The sequence below is a fragment of the Dermacentor variabilis genome, chromosome 1 (assembly GCF_050947875.1).
Source record: "Dermacentor variabilis isolate Ectoservices chromosome 1, ASM5094787v1, whole genome shotgun sequence".
NCBI classification, from domain to species: Eukaryota; Metazoa; Arthropoda; class Arachnida; order Ixodida; family Ixodidae; genus Dermacentor; species Dermacentor variabilis.
Window position 1 is genome coordinate 61,373,408 of NC_134568.1, and position 14,883 is coordinate 61,388,290.

At 47.9% G+C, this 14,883-nt stretch overlaps 1 protein-coding gene across 6 annotated transcripts in view; it reads right to left on the minus strand.

The window, feature by feature from the left end:
- Positions 1 to 14,883, minus strand: part of sv (paired box protein shaven) — a 244,571-nt gene that overhangs the window by 126,512 nt on the left and 103,176 nt on the right. For 4 of the 6 annotated variants that reach the window (XM_075687991.1, XM_075688006.1, XM_075687977.1 and 1 more), the window contains exon 3: positions 8,367 to 8,399. The exons of the other annotated variants lie outside the window; for them this stretch is intronic. In XM_075687991.1, coding sequence (XP_075544106.1) covers positions 8,367 to 8,399 — 33 coding nt within the window. The remainder of the gene's footprint in view (positions 1 to 8,366; positions 8,400 to 14,883) is intronic. 6 annotated transcript variants of the gene reach the window in all.

Genomic DNA, 14,883 nt, shown 5'->3' on the forward strand with positions numbered 1-14,883 from the left:
CGTTATTGATCCTGGAGAACTGATGGCAGCGTAGGCTGGTTTCATGGCTCGTCGAAAAAGGCAGAACATCTGATGTTGTGCATATATACAAGCCTGGGTCCCTCTCGCTGGACAGCACTGTCACATTTGAGAACACATGTCGAGATATTTCCTCGTGCGAAAACATAGCTGGATGTCCGGTGCTTTCATATTGAAGATGTGTATCAATATCAATACGTGTAGGCAGTAATGACTACAGCAGTGGCGGCTCACTTGGGACGAGTCTTGAGGCAGTCCCGAATTCCTCGATCCCCTTGGCCTCTTCACCTTGGCGGAACAAGGGCACAAGACGTTTGAGCCATCAACGAAGGAATTCTCTGTAGCCGACGTTTCTTCCGTACAAGCGCACATGTCGCGTCTATTACCAGGAGAGCCTGCCGTACACCGATGGCTTCGGTCCAGGACACCATGCTTTCGAGGAGTCCCGATGCTCCGCCGGGTGCAACGCGTCTAGGCGTCGTCTCTTCCCCCGCAGTATAGCGTCACGAGTCTCCAAGTGCCTTTTCCCTCGAGCTGTGCCGGACTGACGCGGTGTGCTCCCTGGTCGGCGGTCGACTGCCGCGCAAGCGCCAGCCCGCGCGCCGGAGCCAGGGGCCATCATGGGCGGCCGCGCGTTCGGAGTCAGGCTCTGGAAGACTACCTTCGCGTGGCCTCGTCGGCTCACTGCACCGCTGGCTGTGTCTAGCACCTTGGGCCGCGGGTCACGCACCGTCACGTTGGCAGCGGGGCGCCGCCGATCGCGCGGGGCTCGACACGCACCTTGGACGCCAATCGAAGGCCCGCCAGCGGCGCCCGCTTGCTCTCTTCACGCGCCGCCGGCTGGCCACCGCGGGTGCGCGACTGCGGAACGACGAGGCCCCGGGATTTCCGATAGACGGACCAGGTTCTGCGCGTTCCGCAAGATGAACCCTGGCGCTGGCACCGCTGCAGCGCACACGTCCGCGCGGAAACGCGCGGCCCGGTCGTTGCGATACGCCGGGAGACTCGCGATCCCTGCGGCGCGAAGGAGAGCCCTGCTTGTGTCTGTGCAGTCCCCCAGGGCAAAGAAGGCACGTCTGCAGAATGGCTCGAGAAAAAGCCCGGCGGGGGCAACTGCTGTGTGTTTCTTCGCTAGCGTGTGAAGCCACGAACCTCGTTGACTGGATAGTAAACCAGTGTTTTCTGCTTGATTTTTTTTTTCATTAGTTTCTATATTCCGGCTTTTTATTTATTTTTCTTTATTAAATAAATAATTGTGGACATGAAGCCGTGTGTAACAAAAGGGGAGGCTAGCATTTCGACGCAGAGGAAGAAAGGCCCGGGAAGCGCCTGAGCATATAGTTCCTATTTCGAAACTCTTTCTCCTTTCACAGCGCCCACGCTGCTACTAGGCAAATCAATAAGCTGTAATTCGCACTCATGCGTAAAAATGCATTTGAAGTGACAGATATGCATGCTCAGAAGTACCGCCGATCAAACAGTCATATAGAGTGTTTGACTAGTGGGCCTGCGTATGCATGCTGCAGGAACAGCATCGAGATAGCTCTTGAATCAGGGTGAGTAGGCAGTGAAACACACCAGCGAATGTTTTCAGATCTTTTGCTGTTGTTTTCTGCGGACGTCTTCAGAAGGATTGCTGAAGGACTCTGCCTGCACTTTCTTCCGTGGATGTCTTTAAATAATATATATATATATATATATATATATATATATATATATATATATATATATATATATATATATATATATATATATATATATATATATATATATATATATATATATATATATATATATATATATATATATATATATTCTCCTGTATGTTCTGCCTTTTTCGATTATTGGAGAAGACCATGCACTGTTACACAGTCTTACGCGGCATCATGGATCCTAAAACAGTTGGAGCCACGCCGGCGCAAATATCGACGTTCGCGGTTCAAGAGAGTGCTCGTCATTCAGCAGCTAAATAATGAGTTGCGTATAGCTCTTGTGCCCGCGTGTAATGAGAAATTTAGCCACGAGGCCTTTTTTTGTACACTGTGTGAAGGGGACACATCGCTGCCGCTGCATCTTAGTGTCGGGGAGCGAGACTGTATCTTCTATGAATAATTTAGTAATCGTGCGTGCGCGAGCGAGGGCGACCCTGCCTTTGAGCATGGTGTAAACTATACTCGCGGATCCGTGCCAAGTGAGCCGTCGCGGTCGCAACGGGCCTCGGAGTCAGAGCCCGTTTTCGTGCCTGTGCCTGACAGGTAGAACCCCTCCTGGCTATTCTCTTGCAAATGAGCCCTTCCCGGCCCGAGAATGAATGAGGTTCGTCCACCGTTTCTCCCCCTGACTTCAATGCGGACCAAAAGGCCAGGGGAATCCCTTTGGGGACAATGGGAGCCGAGATTGCGCGTCAGCGTTTTCATGGAGCTACCGATGTGCCGTATTTCACGTGACTGAGGTTTTGCTTTTCGGGAACGGCAGCCGTGAACACATACACTGCAACCTTAGAAAAGCTGGCACGTACGCGCACGCAATACACGCTCTCTCTTAGTGTGTTGATTTGTGCGCGGCACACCTGTTTCTGCATTTAACGTCGGGGTGCCATGACCCGTCCCCGCGAAACCCCTGATATGCCGCACGCGCTCGTTTAGGCCAGCATATCGGCTGCCTGTCTCCTCGCTTTATGCTCCCCCCCCCTCCTTACCCCCACAGTTACAATCTTTCTTTTGTTGGGTTTGCAAAAGTCTCTCTTTCTGGGTCTTCGTTCGCGATAAGCACTGTTCGCGACCTATACTCACTTCTGCAGTATTATCATATATATATATATATATATATATATATATATATATATATATATATATAAAGGGTGCCGCTTTTCTTTGTACGCCAATGAGTGTAAACAGACTCCATGTGTTTCCCAATTTGAAGGTCCTGACTGGCGATTGAGAGTACGACCCTTTCATACACCACCGAAAGAAACTGAGAAAAATAAAGCCAAATGAGTGTGTACTTTATATTGACATCGAATTATTAAGCCTTTGTAGGCCACAGAAGGAAGAAAGTGGCCGCTTGAGATGTCTATTCGCAGGGTCATTTTGGCAGTAAAGTCAACAAAGCTCGGTCGTCTGCGGTTTTGCTCGACTGCCCACGCTCTTGCTTAGTTAAACAGAGAGTGCCCTGCAGCTTCTTTCTGCGTATGTTTTGTGCGCGTTAATGTAGCAAGCATTTATGAGGAAAACAGTGGTCCCGGTAAGCTTATCTATACAGGATCGTTAGTGCCCGCAGGCTATACTTGCACGAGCTAGCGAAAAGTGCACTCTTGTAAGCCTAATAATACAGTATTAAATTTTGCGCTGGAGGCATTGTCTTGTTGCCCCTTTCAAGCCATCGAAAGGTCTGTAGTGGCACGGCACTCCTTTAAATACAGGTGATGAGCCCAGAAATATGACCTAAAGTTATATTTATCTTGAAAGTACACTCCTCCAAATTTCCTCCTTTTCTTCCTCCTATTCTTCGTCTTGGGCGTCGTCCTCTCCCAGTCTTGGTTTGGATCCTGCAGGTCTCATATAAGGAACACCAATGTGCATGCAATGTAAGCGCAGTTTCGTGGAGGTCTCCGCAGCGCCTCCACGCGGATCCTGACTCGGTGGGGGAAGGGCGCTCTGTCGACGAGGGGATTATAAATCAGAGGACACGATGTCACCCGGCGCGGGTAATGTCGGCCGATTATCATGGAAATGCGCTCAATCAACGGACCGACCCGCGGCTGGTGGCCTGCGCTCCCTTCTTCCCTTCGTGATATAAGCGAATGGGGCGGGCACGCTACCTCGAGGCGCAGCCACCGCCTCCACCACCGCATGCGCTTTTCCCGCGGACGCCTCCACCGCGCGCTGGCGGCAGGAATCTACCGACATTAGCCTCCGAAATACGCCCCATAACACCGCGTACGTGCTAATAAAAACTCGTGCGTGTTTGTGTGTGTGCTGGCGTATGGAGACAAGGCGAGAAGGGAAAGAGTGAGACACGTTGCCTTATACTGTCGCGCTCCCTGTTTTTCTGGCGCTGATTGTGTCTTGCCAACGTTAACAGACATGAACATCCAGCGGAAGTGGCGATGACATGAAGCATTCGAGGTTTAATTTTCAGAACGTCGATGAAGCGATCGAGTTTGAGACGTGGTTGCGTTACAAACTACATGTCTGCAGCCACAGCGCGTACTTCGGCAGCAGGCACGCTCCCACTTCTTTTTGAAGTCTGATAGTAACGCGTGTTCTGCGAGTTACCGCATAATGTCGTGACCGCCATTTCACGTAGGCCAAATGTGTGCTTATATAATTTGTAAATGCACCCGAATCTGAACGAGTCACGTCAGCGCACTTTCGAGCCTTTACGCCTCAAACGAGTGCTCCCAATGGTTAGTGGCACCTCAACACGTCTGTCTCTAAAGTCGCATGAAGCGCAAGATAATGTCAATTTAGAGAGAACGAAGGAGATAGAACAATGATTTGCATACTTGAGCGATTTCGCCGGCTCTGAATTCATTTACAAGATTCCATACAAAATGGAATACGCTCGTCCGTCTGGGATCCCCACAATTAATTCTTCATCACGTCTATTGAATCCCTTCAGAGCCTTTGCGAACGCTTTAGTCTTTCTAATTGTTCGCTCCAGTCCACGTATCGATGAAAAGGTAATGCTAGACCGCTCTGACCTTTCTGCATGCAAGACGCCGCCTATCCGGACTGTGCATATTTCACACAAAATTTATTACGCTAATGAAAACTTAGAAGGATCACTGTTTCTTCGTCCATCAGTACGTATCATCGCGCGTTCACATCACTGCATAGTCGGTGAGCCGAACTTGAAAACTAAACGTTACTACTAATCATGTGTCCCAAAGATCAGCGTCAACTGGAATCGCGTGCCTGCCTATCTCCGATCGTTTCCATCCCAATGCGTGCATCCTTTAAGCCTGCAGTAGAAGAACTCTTATACGAAATGTACACATCGGTTGATGCACTTATGTTTTTTCACACTCCCACTTATCTTTGTAACTCTTCGAGCCCTGAGAGTACGTGAATAAATGAATTAGGCTAATAAATTGCGATAGCTTGGTGCTGCCGGTCAACTCTCCCCAACACCCCCGACAATGTGCAAACTCTCCTGTAGTCCTGCATGTGCGAATTCTCCCAACTGTACACAATGACGCCAAGACGACGGCATAACGACTATATCACAGCAACGACGGCGCGGTGACGCTGGCATGATCACGACGTCTCGTTGACGCACATGTATAGGTCTGAGATGACCGCTGAGCTTGGAGCGCTGCTTTTCAGCGCTACAAACTGTTGCTGAATCGCGCACCAGATATGCGGTTGTTGTTGCCATCTAAACACGTGCACAGGCTCCACCATTCTCCAAGTCTACGTCCTTGTGCTACTATATACAAACACCGACAAACTGTCAAGCATAGAAGGCGCGTGATACCTTATGTATAGTGCATGCAGCGCCTGCTACCCAACGGCACATTGCCGCAGGGACATGAGCTCGATCCCCTGCTGTGGTGGTGTGGATCAAGCTTTGTATTCCTTCGCCGTAATCTGAAGTTAAATATCAAGGTATGGGGACGACGACGACGGTACAATAACAACGATACCGTAATGGAAAGGACGGACGGACGCAGGAAAATCACTTTCTATCTCCTATATAACTGCTGCCGCTGTACAAAAGTGTCGACATCATATGTGCACTTGTCTACACATATACTGGTGTATAGACGACGTCTCATATCTTCGACCTATCATACCATCGCCACGCTGTAATGCATCCATTCCCATCACTTGTTACGCCTTCCAACATGCGCGTGTACGCATGTGTCTAAAAGTGTACTTCGTGTACTGAATACTTTGCTACCCGCCATGGTTGCTCAGTGGCTATGGTGTTAGGCTGCTGAGCACAAGGTCGCGGGATCGAATCCCGGCCACGGAGGCTGCATTTCGATGGGGGTGAAAACGCCCGTACTTAGATTTAGGTGCACGTTAAAGAACCCCAGGAGGTCGAAATTTCCGGAGTCCTCCACTACGGCGTGCCTCATAATCAGAAAGTGGTTTTGGCACGTAAAACCCCATAATTTAATTTTTAATACTTTACCAGCACTTGCTGATTTTTTTCAAATAAAGTCGCTGTGTTTAGTGGTCGCTTCGTCACTGTTCCTCGACCAATCAGTCAATTTATTCAGCAACGCCGCATAAAATTAACAAACCGGTTCTGGAATAGAACCCGCGAACTCCGCGCTCGCCTTATCTCAAAAGTGCATCTGCCACAGAAAGGCTGCTCGGCCCACGCGTATATGCGTCTACATTTTCGCTGAATTTTCTCACTGTGCTTTGAAAAATAATACATAAAGTTTTCACATTGGAGGCACACTGTTTTGAATGAAATCAAAGAGAAGCTAATTCTTTCTAGTTCATTGAATTGAATTCTGGGGTTTTACGTACCACACCATGCCATAACGTGCCGGAGTCATACCATGTAAGAACTACTGGACCCTATATGAAAATCTCAAAATTTTGCCAAGAAAGGGATCATTTGCGAAGAAAGTACAAACGCGTGAATTAGAATGGTGCCTCATATTCAAATCGTGCTTTGATTATGAGGCGTCTTTCTAATTCATGCGTTCATACTTTCTTCGCAAATGATCCTTTACTGGACAAAATTTTGAGATTTTCATATAGAGTCCAATAGTTCTAATATGACATGAATCTGGCTAAATAACTGCCACAGGAATCAGTACTGCTGCATGTGTTATATACCGGCTATATAGGTGTGAATAATACAGTTACTCCTGCAGCAGTAATGCTGTTTGTCTTCTATGCTATTAGATATTCGCTAAAAAACTGTTTTTCAGTACCTGGTACTTACTTGCGACTGCTAGAGGCGCTCGTTGTTCATCTCTATTAGAGTTACTGTACATGTTACCTTTTGTAGCCATGTACAGTAACCCTAATCTACACAATTTTTTAACAGGTACAACCAAACATGTGAGGCGGACAGATAACTTTTCGAAACCTTTTCTATATATGTGCCTACGCGCCTGTAAGCGTGCTCTGCTCACACGCACTAATTCCGCAATGGCTTTCATCTTCGACAACAGAGACAAGGAGCAAATGTGTTCACGAATGATTGCCGAGGTCGAAGATATAAAGTGCAGTAAAGAGAAAACAAGGACGTTGTGAGCGTGTCTAAGACTGTGAATTCACAACGTTGACCTTAACGAATGCTTCGTTGCGATGGTTGCACGATGGGTTTCTTGTGAATAAGCCATCGCGGCGGGTTTAGCTTTGACCGCTGTGCCACTTGGTCTGCATGTTACAGTTTAAAACTCTTTTAACAGAACTTGTTCTTCGGCTAGTGGGTGCAAGCTGCAATACCCACTACGTTAACACCACGGACCTATCGTCCTGTCACGTTTCTTGTGTGCGTCGTATGAACGCCGCGCTTATTACTTTAAACACATCTTGAGTGCCTCTTCAAATGATACATCATTTTATTTATTTATTTATTTATTTATTTATTTATTTATTTATTTATTTATTTATTTATTTATTTATTTATCAATCAATCAATCAATACTGTTGGCCGAAGGTCGTTACAGGGTGGTTGCAAGACAAACGAAACAACATAGCAGTGCTGCCGCAGTCTAGAGCAGACCAAATGAGGCATATACACAAGAAAAGGCACAATAGAAAGCAAGAAGAATCAAAAGACAAATTAGATCAGGCTGGCATCAAATGTACGACAGCCGCTGGATTAAACATGTGTATTACGACAAGGAACATAAGTTTTTGATCAGAAAAATTACATTATTAAAGTAGTAGCTATGTACTTCCAGCCGAGGTAAAAAATTTTGTTAGTGTGGCTTCCAATTTATTTACACTGTCTACTGTTATTAATTATATAGACATCAGCTTCGAATTAAACAAGAAAATATTTAAATCGCAGAAAATTGACAACAGAAAAAGAAGTTTATGCGTCACCGAAAACCGTAAGATCAAGGAACTAATGCAGTAACGAGTACACACCTTTATAACAGGGCCGCGATGTACTGTTATCCCAGAAACAGTCAGATTGTTGTGTACATTGTAAATACTAAATCATGGAGCCGTGTAAGTAAATGCGATTACCATTTATTTGTGGTCATGAAGGAAGATTATACCGTCTTTTAGAAATGATGACGTGTTCCTTTGTACATTCGCACTATACTACGTTGATGTGGCGTGATCATTTTGCATCGATTTCTGCAACCGAAAGGATCCCATGCAGCAGATGAAGAGGCGTATACAAAACAAACTTACTCTGGTTAGACGACGTGGCCCGGGTGTTTGGATCTAGAAGGGGGGGAAAGAAAATGGGAAACAGCTTGGTGTGAGCTGCAGAAAGGTAACGCGAAAGAAAATAAAAAGAAGCAGGCAAGCAAAAATATATATATGACTAAAAAGGAAATGTAAGGTAAGCGTTGTTTGCTTGCGCAACGCCAAATATCCGTAATTGTTGGTATATATATATATATATATATATATATATATATATATATATATATATATATATTGTTACGGCTTACTTGATAGCGTCGAACTGTCGCTTTGACGATTGGACAGTTATTGTTAAACAGTTTATTAACAATGCCATTGGCGTAAACGTCGGGGGAACAAATTACATTATTGCAGCTTCGGGAAAGAACAAGGTGGCACAAGTACAACGCTTTGGGTTTATGGATACATATGCACTACCGCATACGCACTACAGATTTCCGCACTGGCGCAATGAATTCCAAGGCTTTTCCACCTAGAGTTCCTTCCACTGATTTTCCGCGTTTCGCTTCCCGCGGTAAGCAAATGACCGGGAGCAAGATAGTACGTGTTAGCGGCACCGGAGGTCGAGCGTCCACTTATCAGCGAATAGACCTTTCATCCGCCTAAGAGTCTGGGACAAGAAGCGGGTTAACCGTTTCTTTTCCGTGGGAAAAGTAGCGCAAGAATCCTGTCGAAAATGTACGAACCGTGCGTGCTACCCCTCAAGAACCTTAACTCACTAGCCCGACTTCTATGCTCGGTTATGTCATATCCAGGGAGGCACCATCGAAGAGACAAGGAAAGCCGCTTTCTTCGCAGATGACATAATCCGTAAACATTTGACCGCGAATATCCAGTACCATCAACGGACGACGTTCAACGGTGTATACGCGGTCAGGTAGTGGCAGATGACAGACACCGCTTCATCAGTAGCATTTGGGTGTGTCCAATGTTACAGCTGTGTAGGGTGTAGTTTGTTGAATTCCTCCGGTAGATCCTACCTGTTATATCCAACAGCTGTAAAGCTAATTTGAATACGATTCAGAGAATTCAGGCCCAAGCTCTTAGGACATGCCTTGGAATACCATGCAGTGCGTCAACGGCTGAAACCATTGCGATTGCTCAAAACTATTCAATCACGACGTACATCGCCCTCGATACAATGCATGCGCAGGTCAGGTGTATTGCCCGGACCTCCCCCCCCCCCCCCCCCCTCCACCACTTCTCCGGAATTACAGTGAAAAGACCCTGCACGTCATATAGTGTCAGTGCATATATCGTGCCTCGCTTACATCGGGGTGCGCACCTGCGGCCAGGCCTGTGTGCCCTCCATGTTGTTTGTGCCATTCTAAAGTACACATCGGAATTCCACGACCTCAGAAAAAGTCAGAGCTACGACCGTCTGCGCTAAAAGAACTGAGCTTGCTCCTGTTGTACGAGAAACACAGTAGCCATGTACACATCTATACCGGCGATTTGACCACATCGACCAGTTCTGGCGGTGCTGCGTTTATACCGACAAGATGAGTAACATCGCGATTCAAGACGTCACGCGTCACGACGTCTACGGCTGCAGAACTCACGACTCTGCGCAGTGCACTTCAATTTATTGACACAAATAGTCCTGGTACATGGGCCGTGTTTTCCGACTCGAGACCGGCTTTACACAGCATGCAGTCAGTATTCCGACGCAGGGCTCACGAACAACTAACGCACGAAATTGCCAAACTTCACCACGAAGTGCAAAAAAAGGCCACGAAATTATTTTCAAACGGCTACCGCTTGGATCAGTGGATCAGTGGGATCAGTGGGATCAGTGGAAAAGATCACGCAGGATCCAGGCAGGATCCTTTCCCCACCCCTGCCTTCAGAACAGAATGTACCCAGAAAAATAGGAGAACACATGTCCTCACTGCAATGCAGTAGGCACCCTCCGGCACGTCATATGAGAGTGCAATTTCACCAAAGAACACCACTCACCTATACCCATAACTAATCCCCTACTATCCCCACCCTCTACGAGCGATGGGAGATCCTGCTAGCCAGCCCCGCCCTGGAAGACCAGCTCTGACTGATCCACAGGAGCCAGGCGGCCCTGGAAGCATATTGAACCTGTGAAGAGGGAGCCACCCCATCAGGCGCTTAACCCGTTGCATTTAATTATGGATCAACAAAGTTGTATCTCTCTCTTGAACCTCACCACGAAGTGAAACAAAAAGGCCAGGAAATTATTTTACAGTGGAAATGATCACGCTGACAAAGCTGCCCGAGAGTAACATCAAGAAGAACACAGCGTTCCCATTCCTCTTTCCAGGGCAGATGCTGCAAGGCAGCTTCGTCACCTGGCACGCTCTCTTTAACAGAGTTGAACACTGCAAATATAAAGCACACCAGGTTGCACGAACTGATCCTTTCGCTCTAGCTCCATCCTCCGCACGGGTTTCACCCACTTGAGGCATCGCTTCTATACTGGCTGCGGTTGAAAGTGGCTTTCACGAAGGCGTACACTACTTTGAGTGGAAGGACCGACAGTGCTGGGTGCGACGTCTGCGGTGTTGAAGAGATCATCGAACATCTATTCAACCACTGTCATCGATTCCCGTTGGAAAGACATCTATCGCATTGCGACGCCTGGACGATCGGCCGTTGACTGTGCAGGTGCTACTTGAAGATCGCTCGTCCGCCCACAAAGCGGTAAAGGCACTTTCGTCTTTCTTGAGGGCGATTGGTCTATGTGAAAGCCTTTGGCATGGTGAGGCCCTCCGCGTGTGTGTGGGTGCTCACCGCGTCCCCCCACCCCCCGACATGCTCTATCTCATCTTCCTATTCCGCTTTCCCATCCCCCAGTGTAGGGTAGCCAACCAGACGCATTTCTGGTTATCATCCCTGCTTTCTCTCTTCCTCCTCCTTCTCCTCCTTGGCGAACGTTGGCCTGTCCTTCGCTATGGGAGTAACTTAAGATTTAGCGCCTAATGCAGAAGCGTATACGGAGCACCCTTGCCTTATTTTCTTCCTTTTATCGTTTTCCCTCTTTTTTTTTCCCCAGCGTAATTTTGTTTGTCGTACGCTGTTTAGACGTCGGGTCGCATTTGGTGTCACACGCCAGCACGTTTATTTAGCACCGGAGTGCCGTATTTATTATTCGTTTGCTTCAGCCCAACATCAACGTTCAGAGGGCGTACCACTACGTGTTTTTTTTTTTAACATTTGTGAAATTGTAAGAAAGATTTAGAAAGAAATAGCATTATTTTATGCCTTAAGAAGCCCGCAGTAGAATCCTGCACTCATCTTTGCATAAATTTACACAGTATCTTATACAATACTGGCTTCATCGAACTAAACGGACGCAAACAGCATAAAAGTGAGCCTGAGCAATCAGGACGGCACTGAACGCCATTTCTCAATCATTTAACGGTGAAAGTAGTTAAATACTACAACACCCTGCACCAACAAAGGTTCTGTTACTTCGCGCCGCACTGCCGCAGTTTGGCCTCCTGCTGCCATCTGTCGTGGCTGGCGTGAACTACTGCTCCGGTGCGCTTTGCCTTTTTGCTGCTTCGGCGGCCAGCTCTTTTGGCGGCGATTTCAATGGCCCCTTCGTGTGCAACGTCAATTTCCATTCCTTTGCTGCTGAGTATACCTGAGCAAAGAACTTTTTACCACGACACCTACATGAGTCATGCCGATATGCGTGCTCCTTACTTTCTTTTTTTTTTACGTTTATTTCGTATGCTATTGCCAGAGGTGCTTCCGACGTCAAGAGGTTCCCGGTACCCCTAATTTCACCAGAGGGACGCCTCGCGCTAACGCACTAACGCTCATCATGCGAGGAATCGCCCTGACAGGTCTTGGCCCCCACAAACAGGATACACGAGGGTCATTATTAAGACGACGCTCCACTAATCACCAGTGCGGCGCGCAAATAGGCCTCCAGGCGAAAGCAAAATGAATACAAGCAGAAAGTATCAACGGGCAACGCAGTGCTAGTCCATCGTGGTAACCGCGCCGGACCACGGGAAGGGCTTTAAATAAAACAAAAAGTGGCGGGAAAGGATGGAGTGGCAGGGGGGGGGGGGAGGGTGACATAAGCAAGCGCGCCAGTGGCCGCGGCCATTCGAGCTGAACAAAAGGAGCGCGGGCTCATTCGCCCGCTGCCAACGACACACTGTCTCCGTTCGGGTGGGAGCAAGGTCGGTCAAGTTCAAGGCCTGGCCGCCGCTTTCAAGGGAAGAAACGATGGCCGTCCCTCCGCAGGAGACAATCCCACGGTGGCGAAACAATGGGCCCTGTACCAGCTGGGCCTTTGCCGGCGCTGAGCCGCGGGGGCTTTCGCTTTCAGCCGTTGGGGGGCGCCACATGGCTTGACCCCCGGGAGCTGCGAGCCGGCCGACTACACCGCAGAACAAGGGGTCAAGTGAGGAAGGAATTAATGGGCGCGCACAGCCGAGAACGAGCAATTTAAAGAAAGGGAAAGAAGACAAATACGAAGCGGTCAAGAAGGCGGCATAACAACAAAAGGAGACACGGCCGTCTCGCCTTATACAGCGGAACGTCGGGACTAGCGGGTGGGGATCTTCTTAGGAACGCTAATTATTCCTATCTGAGACAATTCTCCAGTCCATCAAGCTCCCGGGTCAGAGGTCCGCTACCTTTCGCTTTGTTCTGGTTTGCTCCCTTCTCCCTCTCCTCTCTTTTTGTTCTTCCCACCTCAACTTTACTTTCGCCGCGTTGAGTCAAGGGAGCTTTCGGAGAGAGAGCGCGACCGGCATTGTGATTCAAATGCTGGCCGTGCTGCACCATCAGATCGCCGCCAGTCGCCTGATAACGAAAGCCCGCGTGGAGCGAATTATAAACTTCTCTGCTAGCATAAGCACGCAGCTGCTGCGCGCACACACACATACACAAACACGAAAGGTAAACGAACACTAGACGCTATTTGATTTCGTATTCTAGTCTCGTTCCGTGAAGAATACCTGTCTGCCGTTGTAGCAACTTGCGGCATTTTGCCGCGCCGTGTTTTGTCCGTGGTGTCGTGGAGCACGTGTGGCGCTACTACATCCGGCGACTAGGCTGGGTATATATGTATACTGGGAGCAATATTTTACCAGCCGTATCGATGCGCCTTTCCTCGATGTGAGCGAATTTTATGTGTGCGCATCCGAAGGACTGGCTGCTGAGCTATTGAAGTATGTACTGTTTTCAGACAGGCAACGAAGCCGCTCACAGGCATGCCCGAGCTCCTCTATACCGGGCGTCTCCCCCTGATGACCGTGAAGGGTGCTGCGACCTAACTGCTTTAGCAGTGTATGCTGATAATCTCGCACCATGCAGAACAGCCAGGAAGGAGCACCCAACACCACATAAATCCCTCAATAAGTTAGAAGAGAACACTCTTAGGAGACTACAAACTAATACATACCCAACACCAGCTAAGTTACACCAGTGGTACCCTACACTATACTCCCCGCAATGCCAACACTGTGGAGAGGTAGCTAACCTCTACCACATGGTGTGGGCTTGCCAATTTAATCCCATAGTTGACCCCATTCCAAATTCCTCAGAAGAGCAGTGGGAGGCTATTCTACTCAGCGATAATCCTGACCGTCAGCACTGGCTGGTGGGGAGGGCCAGCGCAGCAGCAATAACCAGTGGACTACCGGACTAGGCGGCCCACCCATGAGTGAGTTCTACGAATATTCTGCAAATAAAGATGTTTTCAATCAATCACACAGGTCCAAATTAACAGAAATGCTTACACGAATCCCGCTTCATGTGAAATTAGTATCAAAATGCTGCGCAAAATATCTGATGCCCTTGTGTGTATATTGATGCGGTGAACAGCCGATTTGCCCATTTCTCCCCTTTCTTCTTTCTTGTACGCGTAAATCACATGGTGTATATTCACTTCACCGCAATTAAGTAAGAAATACTGATTATAAACTTTCTAAGAGAAAATGTTGCGGTCTCGCGATAGTTAAGCCAATTTTATTACAGGCTCAACATCGAGAGGTAATCAATATACGTTTAAGGCTTCGCATTCGTGCATTTTATATATGTATAGAATAACTTCTTGGCATACGTCAGATGAACCTAGGACGAACGATCATGCTGTTTATTTACCTGTTAAGCACCACGCGTGATTTCTGCTCCAAGCACGACATTCGAGTCCCAGCCCCAATTCCACGCATTCTTTCTTTGGCCACCATTGCTGGGAAAAGGTTCGGACGTCAGCTTTTCGTATTCCGTTCTTTCGGAATACTGCCGCCGTGATCTCATGCTCGGCTGTGGAACGACAAAGGGCACTATGCCACAACAGCGCGTAATTACAAAAGTAAGATATAGAGAGAGTAAAAAAACTGAACGCGATATTTCAAAGTCGCATAGTCATAAAACTGCTGAAAGAAAAAAGAAAGTGGGTGCGAATTCAAGGCGCGGAGCACACACGTTTCAGACACGTTTGAATGCACCGAGCTAAGGCAGCTACACCAGCTATTGACCGCGTTGCGCAGTGACATTAAAA